The sequence below is a fragment of the Myiozetetes cayanensis genome, unplaced genomic scaffold (genome assembly GCF_022539395.1).
Source record: "Myiozetetes cayanensis isolate MyiCay16 unplaced genomic scaffold, myiCay2020 scf12, whole genome shotgun sequence".
NCBI lineage: Eukaryota > Metazoa > Chordata > Aves > Passeriformes > Tyrannidae > Myiozetetes > Myiozetetes cayanensis.
Window position 1 is genome coordinate 26,342,113 of NW_026086826.1, and position 26,544 is coordinate 26,368,656.

Below are 26,544 nucleotides of genomic sequence, written 5' to 3' on the forward strand. Positions count from 1 at the left end.
ACCCTTTGTAATGGACAAAAGCCAAGTGGTGCAGGGTTGTTCTCACCTCACACAAGGCAGGAGGAAGGAAATGGGGCAGGAAGGGCAGCAGGACCTGAGCAGATTGTCTGTTACCCCCTCCTTTTTCCTCCCACAGTGGCTTGGTACACAGCCTGCATGAGCTGCTCCTCCTTGGAACCATAGTGGGGACCCCAGCCCTGGGAAGGATGGGTGATGTCGGACGGCATGTAGGGTGAGAGGGACGTGGGGCCTCAGACTGCTACAGGGAGAGCTGTTGGAGCTTCCCTGTGGCTGGAAGTTTCCCCTTCTTGTTGGCAAGGGCATGTTACTCGTTTTATCAGCTAGGATGGCGGACAAGCAAGGAGTGAGAAAGGTGCCTCCAATGCAGGGTGCAGAATAGAAATGAGCAGTAGATAGAGGAAACCCTTTCAGCAGGAGATCCCTGTGCCTAGCAGTCAAATGGTGGGGAACCCTTCTTTTTCTGGATTATCTCCACACCTGGGCATAGATTTTTGTGCCGTGGCCAATGAGTCTGGGTGTAGAAGCTGGCTGGCTGGTTTGCATGAGGTTTGTAAGACTGCAAATCCTGTGAAGGAGAAAGAAGTTACTGTCCTGGGTTTGGCATAAAGCACAAAATGTCTTCCACACAAAATAGTCTGGTGTGGACAATACTGCTCCTAACTCCAGGTGTGTGAGGAGATGGTGGTTGAACTCCTTACCTCACTTCCTCTCTTCACTAAGAAGGCTGCTTTTTGTTCTTCCTTTTTTTTTTTTTTTTAAATTAAGATTATTAATTCACATAACACGAGGAATGGGATGTACACCACCTTCTGCACTGTCTTGCTGGTGGCACAGTAATGCTGGTGACTCAGTCTGAGGACTGTTGTGGGAAGGCATTAAGTAGGAATACAGATCCACCTCTGTCATGATAGGGCTGCTGAGACTAGGGCATCGAGGGAGGTGATCCTACCCTTCTAGTCAGCCCTGGCGAGGCCACAACTCTGAGCAATTCTGGACTCCACAGTACAAGAGAGACATGGATCTCCTGAAGCAGGTGCAGTGGGGAACTACTGAGTTGGTCAGGAGTCTGGAGAATCTCTCCTAGGAGGAAAGGCTGAGGGAGCTGGGCATGTTCAGCCTCGAGAAAAGGTGACTGAGAGAGGTAACTCAGAGAGGACCTCGTCAATGATTGTCAGTACCTGAAGGGAGGGGGCAGAGAATGGACCAGGCTCTGCTCAGTGGTGCTGATCCATATGGCAAGAGGCCATGGGCAGACACTGATCCACAACAAGTTCCACATCAACATGAGGAAGAACTCCTTTACTGTGCACTGGAACAGAGACCAGGGAGCACGTGGAGTCTCGTCATCGAAGATATTCCAGAACCGCCTGGACACAATCCTGTGCCATGTGCTCTGAGATGACCCTGCTTGAGCAGGGAGGTGGGACCAGATGACCCGGTGTGGTCCCTTCCCGCCTGACTGATCGTGCATGTGATGATGCGGGTGTGAGGGGCCCCGAAGCTGCCGAAGCTTCCCTGGTAGATCAGGGACCGTTCCGCTGTTCCGCCGGGATAGCACAGCGCGCCCCGTGGTGACGTCACCGACCACGCCCCCACAGGCGGTGCCGCGGGAGTGCTCTGGTGGGGGCGTGCCGGGGGCGGGGCCTACCGGAGGGGGTGGGGGTTGTTGGCCGGCCGTGGCTTGAGGCGGCGGCAGCGCCATGTCGATGGAGGACCCCTTCTTCGTGGTGAAGGGGTGAGCGCCGCCCGCGGGGGGCTCCGGGGCATGGCCGGAGCGACGGGGAAGGGGCCGCGGGCGCTCCCGGGCGCAGAGCGGGCAGGCGCAGCCTTCCCGCAGCGCGGGAGGCCCGCGGAGAGGGAAGCGATGGGCGGGCGGGGGTCTCTGTGTGGGGGGGAAAATGGCGGCCGGGCCCCCTCGCGCTGCTCGGGGCTGCGTGTGGGCACCGCGGGGTCCGGCGGTGGCGGCTGGGCACAGGAGGGCCGGGGGCAGGCGGGGAGGGGCCGGGCCATGGCTGGGCCTCCCCACACTCTGCTTGGGCACCCCGGAAGTTGCAGGTGAGGCCCCGGACGCAGCGGGCACCGCGGGGCCGGGGGCTCGGGGCTGGCAGCCCCGGGGAGCCGCGGTGTCCCGGGAGAAAGGGGGAGAGGAGCAGGGACCAGGCTGTGGGACGGACAATGGCCGTGGGAGGAAGCGAGCTGAGAGGAGACGGAACACAGGCAAACGCAAAGGTGGTCAAGGGAAAATTGTGCCTAATAGGGTGAAAGTAGCTCCGTGGTAGCTGCTGGAGAGGGTCCAGCAGAGGTCACAAAGATGATTTGGAGTCTGGGGCATCCGTCTAATGAGGAGAGACTGCAGGAGCTGGGCCTGTTTATTCTGGAGAAGAGAAGACTGAGAGGGCATCTCATCAATTTACATAAATATCTCAAAGGTGGGTGCCAAACGGATGGTGCCAGACTCTGTTCAGGGGTGCCCAGCAGCAGGATGAGGAGCAATGGCCATGAACTCAAACACGTAAGTTCCACCTCAATTTAAGGAAGAACTTCTTTACATTGAGGGTGGCAGAGCCCTGGAACAGGCTACGCAGGGAGGTCGTGGAGTTTCCTTCTCTGGAGACATTGCAAACCCATCTGGACATATCCTGTGACGCCTGCTCCAGGTGACCCTGCCTTAGTAGGGAAGTTGGACTGGATGATCTCCAGAGGTCCCTTCCAACTCCAGCTATTTTGTGATTTCGTGAAAGCACTTCAGTCTCAGAACACAGCCCGGGGCCACTTTCAGCGTGGACTGGGGGACGGTCTTCTGATCCGGGTCACAATGTAACAGCGCTGAGGAGCAGCAGAGAGGCTTGTATGGGTGTGGTGGGGAAAGGCAACGGAGAACAGGAGTTGTGGGGCGGGATGCTGGTGCAGCCAGGGAAGGTGAGTCCCTCTGCCAGGTTGAACCGGTGCTAAGGGGAAAAAATAGGAGTCGCCATGGGTGGGGAGCAAATATCCTGTCAAACTTTCCAGAGAGATTCCTGCGGCATCTGGGGAAGGGCAGGGAGGGGAGAGGGGATGTGCTGCCAATCCCAGTTAATTTTACCTGGCAGGTCTGAGGGGCTGGTGGTGCTGGAGCCAACTAGAGTTGCATTTACCTTGCTTTCCTGGTGTTTCTAACTCTCCCCATCAGAGGACATGCAGCTCTGCTTTACATTCCTGCTTCTGGGTACTTCCACAGGTGTGTTCGGATGAAAAGAAAAAAAAACAAACACAAAACCAAAAGCACTGCTGGCAAGTAGTGTAGCAAATGAAGTTTTCCAGATCTTCAGTGTGGGTTGCTGACTTTAGGGCACTAGATGTGGCAGACTCGGAGCCGTGGGTGTGCGGGAAGAGGAGGGGCGTGCATTGGGGCACTGAGAACTGCAGCTCAGATAGCAGTTTGAGGACTTCAGGCCCTGGTGTAATGTAGAGAGCTGCAGTCCTGGCATCCCTGCAGGGTGTGAGCTCATCTCATCTGTCCTGAGCTTCTCCTGATGTTAGCCTGCTTTCCTTCACGGGCATGAAACACCTGCATCTGCCATGGGTGCTGTGTGCAAACTCGTGGTGGCCACCTTTCACATCAGCACAGTCTGGTCTCGACTTCATTTCTCATCCCAACTCCCTCTGAACCTGGGAGAGCAGTTCACAGGATCCCAGAGTTTGTAAATATAGATAACCACACTGAGGGCCCACCACCCAAATTTACAAACCTGCTTGCCCAAGAGCAGTGCTGTCAGCAAAGCCTTCCCCTGATGTGAATGCACTCGTCTCCAAAAGAGCTTAGAGCAGCAGAAAAAACTTGTGTTCCCTAAGCCAGCATAGTAGGGCTGTGTATTTTTTAAATGCTGAATTAAAATAAACAGTGCTGCACTCAACAGTCTGCCTGGCCATGCTGTGGGGACTGTTCCTGTAACTCTTTGTACCCTTGGGGTATCTTACATGGGTAGTCAAGAGCCTTCAGAGGAAAACTGTTGAGAGGAATGCAGAACATGGATTACCAAAGAGCTACCTCTTTCAGACCCTCTGCCCTGGCTTGCCTGTGTGACACTTCCCCTGAAGAAACAGGTCCCCTTACAGCATTAATAGCTGTAAGTTGTTGCTGCTCAGCGCCTTGTGCTGCAGCAAGAGACAGAACTGTCCAGGAGGTAGAGCAAATCCTTATTTTACAAAACAAACTAGTTGTTTGAAAGAAAGATGTTTGGGAGGAAGCTGCTGCTTCCCTGCTGAGCTGGACATGGGCCAGTCCCTTTGTCACCACTGCAGGGCAGCTGATGATAATTCCTTGGCTTCTCTTCGCTCACTCTGGCTGCAGGGAGGTGCAGAAAGCCGTGAACACTGCCCAGGGGCTCTTCCAGAGGTGGACAGAGCTCTTGCAGGATCCCTCCATCGCCACAAGAGAAGAAATTGACTGGACCACAAATGAGCTCAGGAACAACCTGCGGAGCATCGAGTGGGACCTGGAAGACCTGGATGAAACCATTAATATCCTTTCTGTGGTCCTTTGGAGGTAGGGGCTTGTGGTTCCCAAGTTGTACTAAACCCCCAAGTACTAGTGCTTGCCATTTTTTTGCAGAAATCAGGACTGTTTGGGATTGAATTTTACATTTACATTGTTTCTTCTCAAACTGCAGATGAGAAATTAAGGCAAGGATTTTCCCTTTGCATTTTTATTTCCCTTTTTAAAGGTATATTCTAAGATGCTTTGTTCTAGAAAGCCTATTGTGTTGTATGAATCTGAATTTCTGCAGAGTCAGTCATACTCTAGGCTGGCTTCCAGAAATACTCCTTTTCCCTTGTGTTCATCTGAACGCTCCTGAAAGTGCTGCACAGCATCACAGAACCAAAAAAAAAAAAAAAACATGGAAAAGAGGAACCTACCGCTGGTGCGTGTACTGCACAGTACATTCCTGCCATTCCTGTTCTTCTGTCCAGTGTTCTGTATTTTGCTGATCAAATTTTGGGAACAGGCACAGAAAAATGGCCATTTGGCACGCTTGGGGTTTTGTGTGTCCATGTGTGTACCCAACACCGCTTCCGGGGACTCCTTGACTTCCTGCCCACGCATTGTTGAGGCAAACCCGCGGAAATTCAACCTTGACGTGACGGAGCTGGGCATCAGGAAAGCCTTCATCACCAGCACACGGCAGGTGGTCAGGGTAAGGAATGTGGACTTGGGGTCAGAGATGGGGAAGGCAGGGGGGTGGTTAGGTGGCTAAAAAAAGGCAAGCTTGGGAGCAGAGAATAAACCTGCTACCTGCTCTGTCCAAGACTTCCTCCCCATGTGCTCCTGCCTGGGGCTGCCCAGGTGAAATTGGGGGTGTGGGTGTCTCATAGCATTCCTTCCTTTTCTGCTGCTGTCCCTGGAAGTCTTCACACCTCTCTTGCAACACTGACCCTGGGAACTGGGGGGGAAGAGTAAAGACCCCGCTGCGATGCAGGGGAGGCTGGAGCCTCCCTTGAGAGTTGAGGGAAATCACAACAGTCCTGACCACTTGTAGCACTAGTTTTCAAAAACAGGGAGACCACTTTGAACACTGGCAGATGGTTAAAACCTGGTGTTATTGACATGGTAACTTCAACTTCCTACCCCTGAAAAATAGTCCAAGCAACCACTAGATTTATTTTTAACTCAAGGACATTTTTTTAGTTTAAGCTTACACTTCAGAAGCAAAAAGGAGATTTTAACAACTTGGTAGCAATAAAAAGAGAAGAAATGTCTTCCCCAAAGCCTCACTGCCTGGTAACAAGCTGCTAGTTAGGAAGTTTTCTCTCTATTAATAGCTACACTGAGTTTCTGCTGCCCCTCATGACTCTGATGTTCCTGCTCCACAGGAAAATTGCTGTGGCTGGCAGCAGGCCTGTTACCCCACCTGCAGTCCTGCGGTCTGAATGAAGTTCCTAAGGCTTACCTGGGAACTGATCCCGAAACCGTGCTGGCCCCAGGTAGCAGGCATGTGCTTGCTGCCTTGCCCCTGGTGTGGTCCACTCCCAAACAAGCAGGATCAGGCAAGCCCATTCTCTGGTCCTCTTTCCCTGGCTGAAAACTGCTGGCTAACGGGTTTTGGAGCAGTGTCTCCTGCTGGTAAATGAAAATGGTTGGTGGCGGTGTGCAGCTGACCTCCAGTTTTCAGGGGGGAATTCGTGATGTGCAGCAGCACATGTATTATTAGCCGACCGGGTCTGGTGCTCTCGGGTGATGAGTTGCACATCTCTGAATGGTAAAACACACCTGAATGCTCTGGTGGCAACAGGACTGTGCTGGGGGATCAGCCTCTGCCAGATCACATTGACTGCTTGCTCATCTATAAAAACTAGACTATGTTACGTTGAGATGGGGAGCCTTCTGTGGGTAGTGACCTTCTGCAGGAATTCCGCAGCAAAAATTAATTGGTAGGAGAAAACATAGGCACAGACAGAGAGGATGGCCACAGGACAGGAAATCTGCCTCATCCTATGCGATATAAAACCTGGGAACAAAGCACAGGGGGTTACAGTCTTCCAAGGCCTTAACAAACATTACTCTTCCATACACTCTATCAGTGGGAATATTGGTTTATTATACAAATCGAAGTGTTTCTAGTTGTAATAGAGCAAAATGAGTAGTAAATAAGGAATATTTTCAAAATATCCCACTGGCATTGGTTTTAGCATTGGTAGAGCAATATGAACTACAGTGAAACTTCCTATGATATCTTTCCAGACTCTTCAAACCTGTACATTCTTAAAGAAAACCTGCCTTCCCTCACTCCCCCTGTAGAAGCCTTGCTGGGTATAGACAGCCCTGTAACACTCTGGAACTGCCTGTCACCTCAAATCCAAAGCTCACATGCTGCTTCTTTTGTTGAACAAACAGGATATGAAGGATCAGATGTCTAACTCCTCCATGCAAGCGCTGGCTGAAAGGAAAAACAGGCAGGTGAGAACTAGAAACAGGCGATATATATCTGTTACAATGTACATCCTGTTTGTAGTTGATTCCCATACAAACCTGTGTTCTGGGAAGGGGCTTGCACGTGGCGGCTGAGCTGTGTGTTTGGGCCGTGTCTGTTTGGCTGACCTGGGAGAGCTGGTTTTCACAGGCACGTTGCTGCCACCCTTTTCCAAGCCTGTCTCTCAAAGCAGTAAGTCAGCACTCACCATCTGTCTGTGTCTTCAGATCTAGTTGTGTACAACTGTCAGCGTTGCATCATCCCTTGGAAAGGGAAGTCTCCCTCCTCCTTGGGGGGAGACCACCTCAGAATCCATGTCAGTGAATGTAATCCTGCTCTCTGCTGGATTTAGGAGCCAAGATCCTTTTGCACAGCTGCCTCTCATAATAGCCATGTGAGAAGATGGAAGAAGCTCAAGGAGACTCGGGTTTTCTGCACTTGTAATCTAAGGAATAGAACTAGATGCAGCTTGTACTCCTTCCCAGCTGACAGGGAGGCTGTAAGGAGATCCCGGAGCTGAGTTCCAGAGCCGTCTCACTAAAGCTGATGTGCACAGTTAACTTGTCTGTTCTGCATCAGCCTTACCACCTGTGGCAAAAACAAGAAACTGTAACAAGCCACTGAGAAGCAGAGATCTGGTTCCTGAGCTTGTCTCAGGGCTAATTGATGTGCTTGGCAAACACTCGAGGCAGCAAAGTCCCTGACACCCTTGCTCAAACAAGCCCATAGCTTTCCCTGGGATTTGTTGCTTCTCTTTGCACAAGGTTCCTGCTGGCTGTAGGAGACCATATGGCCCAACTCATGCAGCGACATCTGGTCAGGAAAACTGACTTCCCCTTGCTGCCTTCCTCTCACTTCCCAATCCCTTGCCTTCTCTCCAGCTCACAAGGCTTGTGCAGGGCTGCAGAGGCTGCTGGACTCCATGTCTGACCTGACCCTCATGGCTAAGGCTGACAAACAGAGGCCTTTCTATTGAAGCTGCAGCAAACTAGTGCACATTAAATAGCATTAAATACACAGTAGCTGCCCTTGCCACATACTGGAGGGAACCAGGGGCTCACTCAGTGTCGCAGGGGCAGACAGAGCCAGATGTCCTGCTGGCTTCCTGCATGATCAGACTGTCAGCTTTCCTCACCCCTCCTTGAACCTTATGACGCAGGTGAACCATAGAGACCACCTTGTTTTCAACCTCACAGAGCAACCTGGTCATTGTCTTGCTTTTCTTTACAAATACTCGGTCATCCCCTCCTGCCCACAAACATAGCCTGCAGGATGGTCTCGTTACAAGTCAGCCTTGCCTCCACACCAGTGGGCAGAGCTCCTCCCTAGCCCATCCATAGTGCTGCAGGGTGCAGCTCCTCACCTGCAGGTCATGTTCATTGTCCAGCATCTGTTGCTTGTGTTACTCCACTTCCAGGGACCAGACTACTCAGCTGGAAAGCCACATTTCTGCTGGCTCTGTCCAGGTCATAGGGCAGGGAGCAAGCGTAACCTTTTAAGCTGGCAACTGAACCACCTGCTGGAGCGACAGGCAGCCTGGATCATAGAACATAAGCATACAGCACTGCTCTGGTTATATTGTGCTATCTTACTATCAGCCTAATGGTTAAGTACTTTATCTGGCCCCTGTCATTAGCAGCACAGTGCTGTACATCTGTTAATACAATATATCCGGATACTACCCAGCTCACATGTCCCAGCACACAGTGCTGTGCCTCTTGAGTAGGCCTTTGCAGTCCAGATGCTGTGCAGACCTGCCATGCTCCAGCTCTCCTGCTGCTGGAGAGGCATATCTGCAATACAAGGCTGCAGAGACTTCCAAGGCTGGCATTTTGGCATTGTGTTGGTTTAGTCCATGACAGAAGTTTGGCTGAGTAGCAACAGAGCAGGAGGAAAGGGATGCTCTGTGTGTGTGTGTGTGTACAGGAGTGTTGCCTTGTCTGCCTTCCAACTACACGGCTGTGAGCAGACACAAGAGTGTTGCTAAGGGCTTTCTGCATCTGTTTAGGCACTCCTGGGAGACAGTGGGAGTCAGAGTTGGAGCTCTGGACCTGACAAATACAGCCGTCTGGACCGGGAGCTGCAACTAGCAAATTCACACTTTATCGAGGAGCAGCAAGCGCAACAACAGGTAAGGCAGCTGGCACCATGCAGAATAAATAGCTTTGCTGCCAAATGGGTGCTGGGGGAATAAGGTACAGACAGTGAGAGCAAAAAAAATCCAGTCCTGGGCTAGTCTGGATCCAGGAGCCTGACAGTCATCCTCTTTGCCTGTGGCATGTATCTGTGCATGCATTTCCTGTACAGCACAGCTTTGGATGCATCTTGGCACTGAGCTTGTAACCCTTGAGGTATGAGGCTTCTGCTCTGTTTAGAAGGCACAATCTGGAAAATGGAGCATGCAGAGCTGTAATAGTACAAAGATTGCTGAAGTCTTTGGAAGAGTAGAAACAGAAAAGAGCCCATTTCTCTTACGCAATTTCCCCTGTTTAAAAAGTGTTTGCTGTTGTTGTGCATCTCCCTCAGAACAAGCTGGGAGTAGGAGCACGCGCCTGCTTCCTTTTCCTGCCTTTGTCACTGTGAGATTAGTGAGAAAGCCTGGGCTTTGGGAGAACCCCTGGCGAGGCACTTCCCAGCTGATGGGAGTTTGCCTGGAGAAGTGCCCGGCCCAGGCACAGACCATGTGCAGCAACCTAGCCAACTGTAGGCCTTTACTCAGGCAGCTTCTCAGAGATGGCAAACTCTGTTAAATCTCCTGACCTGTGACACTTCCCCAGCTTCCAGATGTGTTTTACCTACTGAATCTAGGAAGATAAATAGATTCAGAAATAGGTAACTAGGGTAAATGTAATCCTTAGCATGACTGTCCTTAAAATGACTTAAAACATCAGCAGACTTATTCCTTTGGCACATGAAGCCAGGCTGCCTATTTTTAGCTGTAGAAGCTGCAACAGGCTCTTACTTGGATTAACCTCTTGTTAGCTGAAGCATGTTCCAGATTTCCCAGGCACAGCATCAGCATGCCTCCCAGGTGTCCTCTGCCATACTTGCTTACTTTGCCAAGGTTTTGATGACCAGTCCATGTGGCTTCCCACAGTCACTTTAGCTGTGGGTGCAGCATGGCTGAACTGAGGCTGGATTTGCAGGGATGTCTGGAGGCTGCAGCCTGCTGTGCCATGGTGATGCCATGCCACGGAGGCTTTCCTGTGGCTGTCACCTCTCCAGCATTTCTTAGGAACGCAGTCCTCGTTCTGGTGGCTTAATTCTGAGCCCAGGCCTCACAGCTGATGTTGGCTGAGCAGCGACTGTCCACTGGATCAGCTGGTTCCAGCCCAGCTGCAGGAGGCAGACCTGTAACTGCCCATTTTCCTTCTCTCTGGCCCCAGTTGATTGTGGAGCAGCAAGATGAGCAGTTGGAGCTGGTCTCTGGCAGCATTGGGGTGCTGAAGAACATGTCCCAGCGCATTGGCGGGGAGCTGGAGGAGCAAGCAGTGTAAGTGTGGGATGTGGCAGCAAAAACCCGGTATGGGGTTGACTGCAACACAGCTGGAGGTCCTCAAACACTCATCTCTGCCCTTGTTAGGGCCTTGAATTTACTGGTCCCTCAGGCAGCCTCTCCCAGCCAACCTTTGGAAAACATCTACCAGTAATCTGCAAGGATCCAACTGCAGCCTCCTTTGTTTGTAAGCCTGCACCTAGGGCAGGTTTAGCTGCCAGCTTACCTTTCTTTCCTCCTCTCTTCTTTCCACATGCTCCCCCTCAGGCAACCAGCAGACAAATAAGGGAGGGAGGTGCTGTGTAAGGGGGGATACTGAGCACTTCCCTACTCCAGAGGGTTTTGTGCTGATCCTGCATAACTGCTGAAGCTGGGAGCTCTCAGCTCTGCCTTGCCGCCCTGAAACACACAACACAGAGCTGCTCTTCATCATCAAAGCTAAAAATAGCCTTCACCCACACAAAGGGTTAAAGGGCAGCTCACAAAGTCATTTGCATCCACCCATTTACATATAAATTAGATTTCTCTCCCAGTTCTTGTCCTTTGCAAACAAGTTCCCAGTTGTGCAGTGCTTCCAGAGAGGCTTGAAGGGTTCATGCCTAAAAACCCTGCGTGTTTGGCTGGTAGGAGTCTGGAGGGCCGTGTGACTTGTGAAGTGGTGTCGTCTTTAATGGAGAAGGGGAACTTTAAACCCACCCTCTCTGTGAAGTCCTGCAGTGTGAGAGTCCTCTGCTTTCACAGAAGAGGTCAGTGTGGTGTGTCTGTTTTCAGATAATCACACAAGCCATCGGTGCTTGCTAGACTAGCACACAACTACCACAGTGAGGTTTTTACAACTCTTCCTTTCTCCCACTGAATGAAGGTTTAACAAGTGCCCCGGAACTCCAGATGAAGGAAGCAATCCTTTTAAACACATTAAGCTTTAAAGTCCCACTGGCTAGAGACAATTGGATTTGTACCTTGATTCTGAATGTGCAATGGCATTGACAAAGCATGGATTGAGGAAGGCTTTCAGATTCATTACAGTTGCTGGGTGGAAGAAGCAGAGGGGTAATTTCCACACAGAGCTTAAAAAGCACCTTCAAAGCAATTGCAGATCTCATTCCCACTTGATACATGACTGAAACAAAATTTTAGCTTCCACTGCAAGCCTTGAACAAGAAAAGAGATTTAAAGTCTAAGCTGGTACCTAGACTTAACCAGTCTTTGCTGATCACAGATTATAAATGAGACTTTCCTCTTGTAAAGAGGAAAGCCCCCCTCCTCATCTTGCAGATGCATGAGAGCTCAGCTGCGAACACACAGCAGGGATCAGTCTGACGAGTCCCAAATTACTTCCCACCGAAGCAGAGCTGCTGCTTTAGCAGGTTTTTTCTCCCCTTGGGTGCTTCCAGGAGATGGAGGCATGCTCATTTTCTCTGCCAAAGTGTGATACTCCGATTCCATCAGTGTTTTGATCAGTGTGTGTGAGCACACTGCAAAATCCCAAAGGGATGTGCCACCTGCTGACCAGTGTCCTGCCTCTGTGTCCCCAGGATGCTGGATGACTTCTCCCATGAGTTAGACAGCACTCAGTCGCGGCTTGATAACGTCATGAAGAAGCTCGCCAAAGTGTCTCACATGACGAGCGGTAGGTCCTGGGAAGTGGGATCCAGTCCTGGAAAGGCAGGGATAAGCCCTCAGATCTTCAGACTGGGACACTGTGTGCTCCCACCCACCCAGCAGAGGGGAGGGAGCAGCTCTCAGTGTTTAACCAGGGGGAAGACTTCCAAGCCCAGCAGCTGCCTTTGTTTTATTTACAGATGCCTTTCTATTTATGCCGCTACTGCTGGGAAAATCCCCTTCTAGCTGGTAGGAGGGGAAGTCCTGAAGCCTCCTGCTCTGCTGCAGTTTCCCGTGCTGCCTGTGGAACAAAAGCTGTCAAGGTGCCATTAAGCCTGGTCACTGTGTGTGGCTTCCCCCACACCAGAATGCCTGCAGCAAGCCCCTTCCCAAATCCCACCTGCCCTTGGGCTGCTGGCACCTGCAGGTCTGTGGTCAATCAGATCTCTCTCAGGTGGTGGAGGAAAGGGCTGAATTCTGTGCTGAACCCACAGAAAAGTCCTTATAAGGCTGTGCCTGAAGCTGGTGGGCTGGCAGGGCTCCACAGGCAGAGCAAACAGGAAGCCCGGCATGCCTGCCGGGAAGTCCCCTGCTGCCAGCTCCCCTCTCCCAGCGCTGGCGGAGCGCCTGGCGTCACCTCCTCCAGTACCCCTCTCCTGTGACTGCTCAGGTACCTTGTGAAGGCAGCAGCCAACCAGGAGGAAAAATCCTGCTCTGCAGGATTAGGCTGTCTGGGGGATTTATGAGGTGGTGGGAATACAGCCCTAGAGAGACCACGTGGAGTGCTGACAGCACACTTTGGGTCACCAGTAGCCCAGCAGCAGCACAACCACTGGCAAACCCTGTGTATCTGCCTGCCCTTTCCGCTGGGAAAACCCATGAATCATTGCAGAGTGTTTCTGAGTGTTGTGAAAAGAGCATTTCTGCTGGCATCTGATGTACCAGGGCCGACTAGGAGGGCTCTTCCCAGCATAGCTGCTGAGCCCAGGAGTTGGGAAATGCCAGCAGCCCTGTTCCCACTGCTGCACCATTGTATCAGAGGGGCAGACAGCAGCTCTCAGAGACAATACAGTGTTGAGGCAATGAAGTGTAAAGATGTCCAGGGAAACCTTATTCCTGGCCCTCTCCTAAGGGGAGCTGCCACAAGCTCTTCCTGACAGGCAGCTTTCACCAGATCCCTTTTTGTTCCTCTAGCAAACAGAATTCTCCACGAATTGAACAGCGAACACAGCAGCTCTCTGCTTGTTTCTTCCAATTGCTTGTGAGTCAGCTTATCAAATCTATTTGAACTTGGTTGGGGAGAAGGCTTAGAATTCTCACAGCTGTTCCCAAAACCCGAAGGATCGTGGAGGAGAAGGGCTGTGGCACTGTATGTTGCAGTGAGGCATGCTCCCATAGGAACTTCTGTTTTGGCTTGTTATGGCTTTAAGCTTCCTGTGGCTTTGAGCTCCTACCGGTACAACAAAGGAAAGTGCTTCCTCAATTTTCCTTTCTCACTATAGCAGGAAGACTGATGCTTCTGTTTCCTTCCAGATCGACGCCAGTGGTGTGCAATAATCGTACTCTTCATCATCTTGCTGGTGGTGCTCATCTTGTTCCTTGTCCTGTGATGGACTGAACTTCCTCGGACACCCCCTCCCCACCCCTTCACCCCGTCAGCACGGGGAAATGAAATTCTCACTGTTTCCGTCCGCCCCCAGAGATCCCTGGCAAGAAAACCTGCACCCAGCTCTCACCATCCTCCTCCGAGGACTGTGGCTCGGCTTTGCCTGTGTCTCACGTGGCCCTGGGGAGAGGGGCTGGAGGACTGGAGCTGCCTCCTCCCCTGGTGTAGTGTGACCTGGACCTGAGCTCCAGGTCTGGACCTGGGGAGCTGGAGGGGGACTTGAGCCCTCCACTTCCTCCCGGTGCAGGTAGGAGCTGGTCATGGCGGTCCAGAGCTGCCTGCGGTGGAATGCGGACACAGAACAGTGAGCCCTGGGGAGGACGGGACAGGGAGGAGAAATTAATGAATTCACTGAGCATTGCAAACCGCACCGCCAGTGCCAGCCACGAGCGCTACTGGGTGGCATGAGACCCCACAAGCTGCAGCGAGGGAGGGGAGCCCCAGCCGCCCTCCCCCTGCCCCACGCTGCCTCCCTCCTGCCGCCTGCTCTGTGCCGCCGACTCACTGCCCAGAGAGCACAGTGAGTCCTCAGCAGAGCCTTCCCACCCTCCAAATCTGGGCAGAAGGCAAAGCCAGAGGGTCTCATGTCCTGCTATCAGCCACCCGGGCACCATTAGACATCCCAGAGCTTTAAACTTGGGTTGCTGCACGCCAAGGACTGGTAATCAGCTGTGAGCCAGAGAGGGAGTGTAGTAAAGCTTTTAAAATTGCCTCCCTCATTATACAGCCTCTGAAGCTCATTGACTGATGCTTTCCTTGCCCTTGTATAACTGAGTCACTGCTTCTGTTTAACAGCTGCTTCCCTTTGGCAAGTGATTTGTCAGGTCTAAAATAACTTATTTTTTTAAGGAAAAGAAAAAAACTCTGAAGATTTTTTTTGATAACAGAGTCACGTTCTCTCTGCAGGTGCATGATATGCATGATCAGAGAAACAGTGCTCAATGATGTATTTTAAGTGCATGGGAACTTGTAAATAGGTTTTCTTAATTTTTCCCAACCATTATTTTTTGGACACCTCCATTTTAAGCAACCGAAAGGCAGGAGATTCAAAGCTATATCATGTTCCCATATTCCTTCCCAATCCTTTTGTTACCTTCAAGTTTGTCACTTGAGTTGTCTCAGCAGTGTCAGGTAGCTGAGTTGTCTCCCTTGTACAATGAATTTGGAGTAGCCAGGTGGGTAATACCAAACTGGTGAAGAAAGCTCACCTGGGCAGTGTCACTGGGGAGGAACAGGCAGGCAGGGGGGTCATGCTGCAAGCACTGATCATGAGATGTGGGGTGACGCTTCAGGAAAGCAAAAATGGTTTCTTACTCCACTCTGCTCCCATATTAAAGCTGCAAACATGAAAAGACTCGGGACAGGTTGGCTTATGGCTCCCAGATGGGCTGGGGGAGGAAGTTAATTGGCACTGACGCAAAGACTTCTGCTGAAATTGCAAATTGCCCCAAAATCATCCTCTCAGCCTTGGAAGCTTGCCACCGGATGTCTTTACCTCTGGGACTGAACACTCCTCCCCACCAGGTTTGTGGCTCCCTCCAAGGTCTGTATGCCCCCCATCCCTGCCGCTGGATGCACAGCCGGCAGCATCGTGCCTTCCACAGCCAGGTGCCAGATGGGGGCCCAGCTGAGCCTCCCTGTGCCCACCCAGGTGCTCTCACTGTTAATGCATATGTGGTGCCCTCGATGCCCACCTGCACTCCTCATTTCACAGTGGCTCCTTATCCTTGCAGAGCGTTCTGTTTCCTTTGGTTACGCTGCAAGGAGTAGGTGGTGTCTGCTTTCCAAGGCTAACTGTCATAGCGTCTGCGCTGCTCTCCTCGGGCTTATAGCTCTCCAAGAGCAGGTTCCTGGGAGCATGAGTCTGGCCAGGGAGCAGGGCTTGCTGCCGGATGGTGTTTGCACACCTCCAATCCCTGCATTGTTGTTGGCACGGTTGTGCATCCTCCAGGAACGACTCCTGTGCAGGACTGCTCCTTCAGTAGTTCAGGGGGTGGCCCAGTTGCTGGAATCACCGCACGCCACCCGACTGTCTCTGGTCCCTTTTCCTGTGTACATTTGCTTTTCTGTCGCTGGTGGTGCCCCTCCTGTTAACACTAAATAAAGGTGCAGCAAGTGCAGATCTCTGGTCCTTCTCACCTGACTCTTGCTCCAGGACAAGCAGAGGGTCTCCTAGCACCAGGGAGCGGGGAAAACTCCCACCAGCATATGCTGGTTATCACCCCCAGATGTGGGGCAGCACCATGCAGAGGGCAGCCATTGCTGCCATGCCACCTCTCTCTGCTGGAGAGACACATTTGGCACAAGTTTCCCCTTAATGTGGCTAGAAAAAAGAAACTCTCCAAGGCTGAGGTCCTCCCCACCCCCAGCAGTGCCATGGGGAAACAGGCGGCAAAGACTACCCCCCTGCCTGTGCCAGCAAGCACCACCCCAGCCCCTCCATGCCAGCTGCAAGCCAAGGGCAGTATTTCATTATTCCAGAGATATATTTTTGGGTTTCAGTTTAAAATAATTTAAAAGAACCTCACCAGCCTGTGAGTGCATGTTGGCAGTGCTGGCAGGGAGCCCCATGTCTCCTGGGATCACAGAGATGGGGCATCCCCACACTGGTCACCCCAGTGCCCAACAGGACAGACCTGCCTGGCTCTGTCAGGGCTGGGCTGTTCCCTGTTCCCACATTAGGGGCAGCTTCTGGAGACATCAGACACTGTCTGGGGGGGGTCCTTGATTCCTGTCTGTCTCCAGGAGGTGGGGGCTGGGAAAGCCACCTGCCCCCATTGCAGCAGTGAGCCAAGTACTGCACTTGGAGCAGGGCAGGCCCTGGCGCCACGAGGCAACCTCGTCCATCCTGTGCCATCCTGCAGCATCCTGGGACTTCGTTGGGATCTCCTCCTCCTCACGCTGGCCATTGCAGAAGCCATGCTGGGGCTACCGTGGTAGCGGGCGGTGGCGGAGCACCCGAAGGGAGAGGGTGTCCGCCTGGAGCAGCATCTCACGGATGCGGGGCAGCCCCAGCCCCGACACAGCCGCGCCGTTGACCTGCAGGATCTCATCCCCCACGCCCAGGAGCCCCGCGTACAGCTTGGCCGTGCCAGCATCTGCCATCTCCTGCACGTACACACCTGTGGAGAGGGACCTGTGGGGGGCAGGCCGGGGGTCTCACCCACCCTGTCCACCACAGCCTGGGTGCCCAGGGGCTGCACAGTCACTGACTCGTGATTAACGGCCTTTGGGACAGGCTGCATGTCCCAAGCCAAGGACTTATGGACACATGAGATTGTGCACGGCTGAAGCCACACGTGGCAACATCCCCCCATCCACTGCCACTCCTCTAGGGCTCAGTGGGGATGAAGCAGCCCCCTCCACCCATCTCCAGGCTCACTCCTGCGGAGGAACGAGAGCCACCATGGAGGGACTGTGTGTGCAGTGCCAAAGCTTTGGGATGATCCCTCCATACCTGTGTCAGGCCGGCCATAGCCGGAGGTGACAGAGAACCCGAAGGCACTGTTGGGGGGTCGCTGCAGCTCCAGCTGGCTGGTGCCATCAGGGAACACCTCCACCACATGTCCCACCGCGCGTAGCTGGCTGGGTGCCCCGATGTCCTCCACGCTCAGCGAGCGCCACAGCTCTGAGCCCCCCTTCCTATGGGGAGAGGGGAGCTGGGGTGAACGAGGATGCAGGAAGCTTCTGGGGACCACCACATGTGGCTCAGCACCCCTGAACAGCCTTCCTGGGCACAGTGGGGATGTGCTAGGCCGCATCCTACCTGTCAGCCGTGGTCTGGAGCGGGAGGTAGGCGCTGGCACGGGGTGCCTTGCCCAGGAGGGGATGCAGGCTCTGGATAGAGGAGGCTTTTTGGGGCTGGCAGAAGGGTGACACCTGGGGAAAAGCACCTGGCTGAGATAAGGACAGTCACACTCACTGCAGTGCTTCACCCACCGATGTGCTGAAGGAGGAGGGGCATCCCACCCCCTTGGAGCACTCCACAAACCACCGCTGAGGAGGGAGGAGCCAGTGTCCCCAGCCTGGGCCAGGACACCCACCTGAGGAGCAGCATTTCCTGGGGAGGCACCTTCCTGCTCACCTGGCTGGGTCACATGACCCATGACCTCACTACCCCCCAACTCCCCTCCCCAAATCTGCTCTTTCACACTCCCACGCATTCCCTCCTTCCCCCTTGCACTCCCCTGTTAGCTCCCACCTTTTCAAACCCAGTAGGTTTGGCACATGCCCCCACACCCCACCAGGACCACCATGCCCCGGCATGCTCCACCCCAGCCTAGCACCCTCTCTCTTGCAGGATGCCCATCTTCCCACGGACACACCCTGGGTGGGGTGATGTCCAAGCTCACCAGCTGCAGGGACTGCAGGGAGGGTGACTTCTTCATGCCAGGGCCCCCTCGGGGGGAGCCACTGGGGGCCGGGAGCTGCTCCATGCTGTAGCAGCGGAAGCGGCCCAGGCGCTCCTTGGTGCTCTGGCTCAGGCTGCACAGAAGCTTCTTCAGCCCCAGTGACGAAGCACTGCTGCCCTTGCGGCTCGCTGGCCGGCCCGGCTCCCTGGGTGGAGAGGGATGATGGTCATCCACCATGTGTCTCTCTGGGAGACAGCAGGACTGGCAGCTGCCTCAGGGCTGGAGGCACATCCTGCACCGGCCTCTGCAGCCTTGAGAGCCAAAATTGAGGTGCATGCTGAGATCAGGGTGCAGCCACCTCCCCACAGCAGTGACCCAGCATGCACAGGTTTGTCACCATCTGAAGCAATCCCTCCCTGTTTTCCCCATAATTTCAAGGGTTTAACATCTCTCGGACCTCCCCTGCTCTCTGCCCCAAGAGATCACATCCTGCCAAGGGGCTCAAAGGACCCAGCACCACCTCCAAACCCTACTGCCAGGCTGAGACACACAGTGCCAGGCACAGGGCCAGCAGGATCACTCTTGAGGAACCCCAAGGCAGCTGATCTTCCCCAAAGAGGAGAATGTGACGCTGAACAAAACACCTCCGTCACATTTGCTGTAATATCCTCATCAGAACCAGATGTGGAGCAAAAACGCAGCTCCCCCAAACCCATGCTAACACACTCCCAAACCCACACCCATACATGGGCCCACTGTCACCCTCATATTGTGGTTTCTGGGAGATTTTGGGGGCTGAAGGGTCAAGTCCCACTGGGAAACCTCAGGGGACTCAGCCTGGTAGCATCCTGCAGTGCCCAGGAGTGATGCTTGGGTTTGCACAGCACAGAATGCTGTGACCCCTCACACTCACCCATGTGCTGTGCTCCCAGCCGGGCACCACTGCTGCTGCTGCTGCCGCCCTCCAGGTGTCCCAGCACCTTCTCCAGGGGGACGAGCAGCCTCCTGGGGTATAGGGGTGGCAGGGCCGGTGGTGGGGTGTGACGCTGCCCCTGTAACCACAGCGAGAGTCATGTGCCAGTTTTGTTGGGGACACCCCCAGCACCTCCTACACGGGTCTCTTACCTCTGGCTGTCCCCGGGGCATCCTGCCCATGGGTGTTGTTGCAGTTGTTGGTGGATAAGGCACGGAGGGGGCTCCCTGGGAGCCATCTGGGGCTGCAGGGACTTTTCTGCCCCTCTGTGCCCCCAGGCTGGGGGGAGGCAGCTCTGCCAGTATCCAGCTCTGGGCCTCGGGATCCTTGGTTCGATGCACGGCGGCTGCCACTGGAGAAGAGGGCTTTCCTACAAGGCACCTGGGAGCAGGTCTTCTTGGTGGGGGGGGGAGCAGGGAGGTGGGTGCCTGGAATGGATGTGCTGGTCCTCAGCTGAGAGGAAGGGTCCAGGGGCTCACTGGGTTGCTGTGGGGGATGAGTGGTGCTCCCTGCCCCTTTGCTGTCCCCCAGATACCGATGTGGTTCTGCATCCTCCTGGCTACTGGCTCTCCCCGGCGGCAGGGGGCAAACAGCTCCCACTTGGTTTGTGGCACCACCTAAGCTCCCCCTGTCCTCTGCCCGGGGGCCACCGCTGGCCACACACGTCCCCTTCCTAGCCCTCATCTCCGGCGGTGGGGTGGCACGGGGGGCTCTGTGCCCGCGAGTCCGGGGGTCTCGGTGCCCCCGCAGGTGGGAGCTGCGGGGTCCCGCCTCCTCACTGTCCGTCCGGCAGCCGTCAGAGGTGTCGGTGCTCTCCAGGGCCGAGTCCACCTCGTCGATGTAGGTGACGTCCCCGATGTACGTCTCCTTGATCTTCTCGGTGTGGATGCGCTGCCGGGAGGGGAGGATCCACAGTGGGGACCCTCCGGGGCCCAGGGGCCTGATTTTGGGCTCCGTCTGGGCAGCGCTCGGCCCCTTGCTATCCCTCGGGATGCTTCTTTGTGCCGCAGGGCTGCTTTTGGCCACGTTGGTGGCAGCTTGTGCGTCCGTGCCCCGGCTGACGGCAGCACCGAGGAAGGAACCGCAGGCGCTGCACTTGCCCCCGGCCACGAGGTCGCCGCTCCGGGCTCTGGGCTGGCCGGCCCCGTCCCCCGGCTGCCTGCTGCCGGCCGCCTCCGGGGAGGAGAGCGCCGAGCCCAGCGCCCGCCGGTGCCGCAGCTGCAGCCGCTCCAGGTACCGCACCTCGGCGTCGCGGGCCGACTCGTCCTCGAAGCGGACGCGGGATGGGGACGGTCCCCGCGGCCGCCGCGGCCGCCCGCAGCTCGACTCCCCGCTGGACGAGTCACTCAGGCTCCCGCCGTCCCGCAAGGCAACGCTCGGCCTTCCGCTGGGCTCTCTACGGTGGGGACAGACAGACGGACACGGGCAAGCTGCGAGGGCTGCCCGGGTCCCTCGGGAAAGCAGGGCAGGAGGGGAAAAACCCAGGGCAGAGATGAGGCAAGGAGGAAACTGCACCCGGTGCTCCCTGGCTGTGTATAGCCCTGCTCCCCCATCCAGCCTAAAGCTGGAATCTAGAGAGGCTGCGGCACTATCCCGCTGCCACAGCCCAACCTCCATCACCCTCCCCCTGACCCGAGGCGTGCGGTTAATCATTCCAGGAACACCACATTGCACATGATCTAGCACACACGGCGAGGTGCCGCTTTGGTCCAGCCTCCAGCAGTGAGTCTGCCCTGGGAAAACACACCCCATCAGCTGGGAGACGCCATCCTCCTGCCATTAATGCCTCCGTGTGACCGTAAAACAGCATTTAATTAAACACCCCCCAAATACTGTGCTGCAAAGAGGTCAGGTAGAAAATGCTCCTGCATCCAGGGTAAGAGGCTGCATGGAACACACAGTGGGTCAAACCCCTGGCTCCACATGCATGACTGAGCATATGTGTGCACTCCACACACACAGCTGCATCTCTGTGTGTGTCCCAAACCCAGCTGCAGCCCTGGGAACTCCATGGAGAAGGCAGGGGAGGGGCAGGTGGAGTGGTGGTACTGACCTGGGGTGCGGGAGGGCGGTGGGGAGGAAGATGTCGTGGCTGGCACGCAGGGGGTTCATCTGAGCCTTCATGCGGGCGCGCTGCAGCAGCTGCTTGGCCTGCTCATGCCGCGGACTCAGCTCGAGCTCCTGCCCAGGGACAAAGGCCCTGTGGCCCCCCAGCGGGGAGGGGGATTAGGAAAAAATAACAGGGATTAGACGTGGTTTAACAGTGACGACAAGGCTGCTCTGCCCAGGGAAAACGGGGCTCAGCCACCATTCGTGGGCAGGCTGGCAGTCGTGCCGGGAGATGCCCCAGCAGACGCCCTGTCTCCCCCCAGTGACAGGTGATGTTTTGGGGGAAGGCTCAGCACCCACAGCTTGGGCATGGGCAGCACTTTATGCCATGGACATCAAAGAGATGGACAGGGAAACTGAGGCAGGCGCTGCTTCCCATCTCCACTGCTGTATATCCCGCAGTGATGGGGAGGCAGGTAGGTTTGGGATGACCCCCCCTGACCCAGCTGCCTTCTCTTCCTTGCAGGGGGTCTTCCCCTGCACTCCCAGTCCTGCCAGCTGCAGGGTGGAGGGCCTATGAGCTCTCTCTGCTCCAACACGGCCTTCCTGGTTGGCCATGGCCCTAATCCTCCTGATTAAAATAATCAGCTCAGGCAGCTGCTTTGGGAAGACCAGCCTTAACCTCTTCAGGGCAGGTGGGTGGGCACACACTAGCCTGTCTGTGCAGCACCATGGGGAGTCCAAACTCCCCCAGAGTTTGGCTGCCCCTACTCCCTGGCTCTACCTTGCACCCCCCTGTCACTGATCCAGCCACCTGAGAGGAATAGAACCACCATCCTAGGGGCCTCTCCCCACTCAGTCTCTTCCTTCAGGCAGCCCCCAGCCTCTTATGCTGCTGCCCAGCTCACCTGCCCATCCCACCTCCTTATTTTTAGTCCATACCTCAAAGGTTTATCATTAGTTCAACAAGATTACACATGCCTGCCCACCTCAATCTTCTTAAGCACCTGGAGCAAATTTCTGTCCCATCATCTTCCCGAGCTCCCTTCCCTCCCAGGGGTCCTGGCTGGGGTCCCCTGCACTCAGGCACCTCATGAAAATCCAGATCCTGCCCCAGCTTGCTCTGAAGCATTGCTAGAGCCCGGCCACGCTCCTCCACCAGCTGCCATGCCGGGGGGCTGCCCCACAGCCCTTCCCCAGAGCTGCTTCATGGGATGTATTTAAAACACAAGAGGGAAAGAGGGAAACCTCCATCTCTACCATGCTGGGATTGACCTACCTGCAGCCCTCAGTGTCCTGCAGTGAGACCCCCGAGTCCCAGTCGCCGTCACTAGCCGGCATCTCTGAAATGCAAGACAGAGAAAGGCATTGGCCTGGTTGGATGGCAGCCCCCATCCTGGCCCCTCTGGATAGCACCCCTTGCTTACCCCATCTCAACACCCTCTGCAGAAGTGCAGGATATGGGGCAACAGCACGTGGCATTGAGTGGGACTGTTGGGGGGGGACCATGGGGTCATTGGTGAAGATGCTGTCAAAAGAGAAATTAATTCCCTTTTCTGGTGGCAGCTTCCTAAGGGACAGTGATGCCCACAGAGGGCTCCAAAAGTGGGTTTCTTGCTCTCAGCAGTGAAATTCTTCACCAGAAAGGGACTGTCAGCACCCAGAACATCTTGTTGGTATCTCCTACATCCCAATAAAGGGGATGGGGCAGGGATGTGAATGGTGTTGCATCCACACAGTGGAAGCCTGGAGGATGCCAAGGAGAACCTCACTTTGCCCCAAAGCTTTTCCTTCCCACACCCCCCAACTCTCCTGAAACGGCTGCCACCTTCCCAAAATACACACCAGGAGCAGCAAGGCCCAGCACCTCCTGCAGCAGCTGCCGGTTCCTCTCTACCCGCTCGGACAACGAGAGCCTCTCCCAGCCCTCTGCTGCAGGGCGGGACACAGAGGGACCCCTCTGGTCCCATGGCGGGGTCCGTGCCTCTTCATCCAAGAAGTGTCTCTCATGGAGGGAGGCAGAGCACCGGGACCTGCTGTCCTTGTCCTGTAGGAGCTCAGTGCCTCCCAGCATATCTCTCCTGTGTGCCGGCACCCGCCAGAGCCCTGGGGTGCCAGGGCAGGGTGCTGGGGGGCTACCATCCACAGGCTCCCCACCATCCAGCAGCCCATCTGTCAGGTAGGTTCGTAGTTGAGTCTGTGGCTCCACCCCTGGCTTCCCCCGCCAGGGCCGGGGTTTCTTGGGCGAGGGGCGCTCAGGGGTGGCTGCAGGGGTCCCTGGCCTGCCGCCACCCCGCTTCTCCTTCAGCGCCTTCACCTTACTCTCCAGGACGGTGTGAGGGCCATGGATGGCCTCAGGGCACTCCAGCAGGACAGGGGTCCGGCTGCCACTCTGGCTGTGCTGCTTGGGGGGTCGCGGTACACACCATGCCTCAGCGGGAGAGCTCCCCTCCATGAGTCCTGCGGAGAGAAAACCCAGTGGAGGATGAGTGAGTGACTCCCACACCGCCCTCGCCCTCCCCAGCACCCCATCTGGTGCCTCCACAAAGGGCATCACTCTGCCTGCCCCAGGCTCTGCAGAGATGGGGATACCTGTGCTGGGGGGAAAATGTGTGCAATGGCACCAGAGTGTGCTTGGCGAAGAAGGGGATGGGGAGGTGGCACAGCACGAGGCCACCCAGCCAGCCACCCACCCAGAGCACTGACACCGTGCCAACACTGCTGGGGAGGGGGAAGGGAACGGGAAGGCAGTGGGGGAGCAATGGGGAACAGTGGTTCCCCAAAGCAGGTGGCCAAAGTCTGAGTTGCAGTAGGGGTGCCTGCCCACGAAAGATGCCCCGAAGGGAACTGGCACTTTCTGGGTCAAACCGGGGCCCCAAAACTCCCCAGAACAGAAATCCCTCACGGCTACAACTCGCTTCAGCGAGTGCCACCAGACAGACGCCACACTCTGCTCCACCCCGGCCCCCGGAGTCACACGTGGCACTAGTCCTGCGCCGGCCTCGTAGTCCCGGTGGTGGCACCCAGGTGCCACTGCCCTCCTGCGCCCCACCAGGAGCGTCCTGTCCCTACTGGAACCCCTAGAGGTGCCCTCCCCGCGGTCGGGACTGAAGGAGCATCCCCGTGACATCCCCCAGGGCCCCATCGCCCCCTGGCTCCCCGCAGCTCCGCGCTGAGTGCGACGGGGTAGTGAGCGGGAAGCGAGGGCTCTTCCTTACCCCCGGAGCAGTATCGGGAGAGGGCTGGAAGGAGGGAGAAGAACGCGGAAGAAAGGAAGGAAGCAGGGGAGGGAAAAAAAAGAATTTAAAAAAAAAAATTAATTAAAAAACTCCCAACGGACAAACCAGCAAATCCCGGCCCCTCCAGCAGAGCCCGAGCTCAGCCGCTTGGCTGGGCTTTGGGGCCGCCTCCTCCTCCTCCTCCTCTGCAAGGCATGGGGGGAGAGGAGCCGGGGCACTCGGCCAAACCCGGCCCGTCCCCGCTCCGGCGGCCTGGTGGCCCCGAAAGGCGATGTCACCGCGGCCACGCGATACGTCGGGGACAGAAAGGACGACCCAACACCCCGGGTTGCCACGGAGGGGACCCCACAGGAGGGGAATCCAACACCCCGGGACGGAGGCATCCCAGCTGCCTTGGCCCGCTCTCAGGAATGTCCTTTGTCTGGGCTGCGGGCTGGGGAGGCGGCGGGAGCAAAGCCAGCCCACCTCCCCGCGCGCTGGGTGGTGCCAAGGGGTCTGTCTGTCCCGCACTGGAGGCTGGGGCTTCCAGAAGCTCCAAAAAGATGGGGAGGGTGGTCCCGCTGGGTGGGGATTTTTTTTTCAACAACCTTCTCGAACAGCAAAGCCTGCCGGCTGCCGGCACCCTCCCGTGAGCATCACACCTTTGCAGCTGTGCTAAGCATTCTCTTTCCTGGAGGCCAAATCCTGCCTGGCCCCAGGGCGAGGCAGGACCAGCCGAGCCTCTCCAGGAAGGAGCACGGTGGGAGCCAAGCTCGATGCATCCACACATCGTCACCCCTAGATCCAGCATTTGACACACATGAGCTCCCCACGTTCCACCCTCCCCCCCCATGCCCCTTCCCTGAGACCCCTCTAGGCGGGATGAGGGTCCCGAGTGGGCAGTGCTTACCTGGAGGTGCCAGACCTGCCGTCCATGGGGGGCAGGAGGGGTGCTGTGGGGGCCATGGACATCCCGGCCCCACTCTGGCTGCTGCTTTAAGCTGTGGCTTCTGATATTCGTGATTGGTTTCATAATCCCGATCAAAAGGAAATCACCAGGATTATGAAATTGTTTTAATCCTCCTGGCTCTAGCCGTGCCGGCCCCTGCCAGCACGAGCAGCAAGAAATCACTCTTATCTTCTTAAAATGTCCTCAGCCACCCTGGTGGCCCTGGGGCCCCCCATCGTGGCCAAAAGTGAGAGCAAGGGCTTCCTCTCCCTATGGGAGTGACAGCCGGGATGACTCCTTGCTCCACAGACAGACCAAGCATCTTCCCTCAGCTGCTTCCAGGCACGAGGGGCTGGCTGACAGTTTTCTGTGGAAGAGCTGAAGGCACAGAGACCGTCCTCACCCTGCACCCCAGTGCTGGGGTGAAACCTCTCCCACAATGCCAGGACCAATCCTTACCTCCATGCCATTCTAGAAAGGGATCTCGGCTCTTGTGCCCGGGCTGAGGAGATGAAACACATCTGGGAGTTGTCCCCATCAAGCTGGGGACAAACCAACCTCCCGGTGAGGTGCCAAAGCAAGAGCAGGCAAACTCCTGCCACCAGCCAGGCAGTGCCACCAGCCAGGCAGAGCCACCAGCCAGGCAGAGCCACCAGCCAGGCAGAGCCAGCAGGGAGCTGCAGCCGGGATTAAACCTCTGGGAAGTGGCTGGTGAGAGCAGCAACAGGCTTACAGTAATTTCAAGGCACTGGGCTCCCTTCTGGAGGAAGATTGATTGCAAGAGACGATGAAGAGATTTAAGGAGCAAAATGAAGAGCAGAGACCCCAGACAACCCAGGGCTGAGCTGCTCAGCCTCTGGTCACCCACTGTGCTGGCAGGAAAACATCTTGGATTGAAGACAAGTTGGAGAGAGGTAACCAAAGGCTTCCAGAAGGACCAGGAGCCTTTGTCTGGTACAGCAAAGTCTGGGCAGGAGGTTTCCTCCAGCATCAGGCCCTGGCATGTTGTGTCTGAGCCCTGGGCACTTCCTGTAAGCCCCTCCTGCCCACCTCCAACCCCTCCTCAGACATCTCTCTCCTCCAAGCACCTCCACCTCCTCCCAGGAGATGGATGTTCCCCACTTCCAGCCACCAGTAACATCCCACAGCTCCCAAAGATGCAAGAGCAGCGTTGCCACAGAGCAGTGGGAGCCAATACTCCATGGGTGGATGCAGCACAGGGCTGGGACATGGGAAGACACATAGAGACCAGGGACAAAAGAGCCATCAGA

At 55.7% G+C, this 26,544-nt stretch overlaps 2 protein-coding genes across 3 annotated transcripts; one reads left to right on the forward strand and one right to left on the reverse strand.

Moving 5' to 3' along the window:
* Positions 1-1,669: 1,669 nt before the first annotated feature.
* STX6 (syntaxin 6) lies at positions 1,670-15,852 on the forward strand. 2 transcript variants are annotated; one of them, XM_050306733.1, is made up of 8 exons: positions 1,670-1,756; positions 4,352-4,521; positions 5,101-5,195; positions 6,893-6,955; positions 8,977-9,099; positions 10,355-10,461; positions 12,000-12,094; positions 13,600-15,852. In XM_050306733.1, the coding sequence occupies exons 1-8, from the start codon at positions 1,722-1,724 to the stop codon at positions 13,674-13,676; spliced, it is 765 nt and encodes a 254-aa protein (XP_050162690.1). In that variant the 5' UTR covers positions 1,670-1,721; the 3' UTR covers positions 13,677-15,852. The 2 variants fall into 2 exon arrangements, with proteins under 2 accessions (XP_050162690.1, XP_050162691.1); XM_050306734.1 differs by lacking the exon at positions 1,670-1,756 and adding an exon at positions 2,088-2,533.
* Positions 15,853-16,199: 347 nt separating this feature from the next.
* KIAA1614 (KIAA1614 ortholog) lies at positions 16,200-25,296 on the reverse strand. Its single transcript, XM_050306326.1, has 11 exons — positions 25,235-25,296; positions 23,699-23,703; positions 22,952-23,566; positions 22,386-22,449; positions 21,111-21,257; positions 19,210-20,453; positions 18,998-19,136; positions 18,085-18,289; positions 17,499-17,611; positions 17,190-17,374; positions 16,200-16,854 (listed from the first exon to the last, which is right to left on the reverse strand). Exons 1-11 carry the CDS (start codon positions 25,294-25,296, stop codon positions 16,661-16,663), a joined length of 2,973 nt encoding a protein of 990 aa, XP_050162283.1. The 3' UTR covers positions 16,200-16,660.
* Positions 25,297-26,544: the final 1,248 nt, after the last annotated feature.

Excerpts from the sequence above, each read along its gene's own strand:
- KIAA1614 (XM_050306326.1), bottom strand. The coding sequence starts at position 25,296 with ATGTCCATGGCCCCCACAGCACCCCTCCTGCCCCCCATGGACGGCAGG. Across the intron at positions 18,290-18,997 it reads GCTGGGAGCACAGCACATGG|GGAGCCGGGCCGGCCAGCGA; the intron begins GTGAGTGTGAGG and ends CTCTCCACCCAG. Across the intron at positions 16,855-17,189 it reads CTATGGCCGGCCTGACACAG|GTGTGTACGTGCAGGAGATG; the intron begins GTATGGAGGGAT and ends CCCTCTCCACAG.
- STX6 (XM_050306733.1), top strand. The coding sequence starts at position 1,722 with ATGTCGATGGAGGACCCCTTCTTCGTGGTGAAGGG. Across the intron at positions 1,757-4,351 it reads CCCTTCTTCGTGGTGAAGGG|GGAGGTGCAGAAAGCCGTGA; the intron begins GTGAGCGCCGCC and ends CTCTGGCTGCAG. Across the intron at positions 9,100-10,354 it reads AGCAGCAAGCGCAACAACAG|TTGATTGTGGAGCAGCAAGA; the intron begins GTAAGGCAGCTG and ends CTCTGGCCCCAG.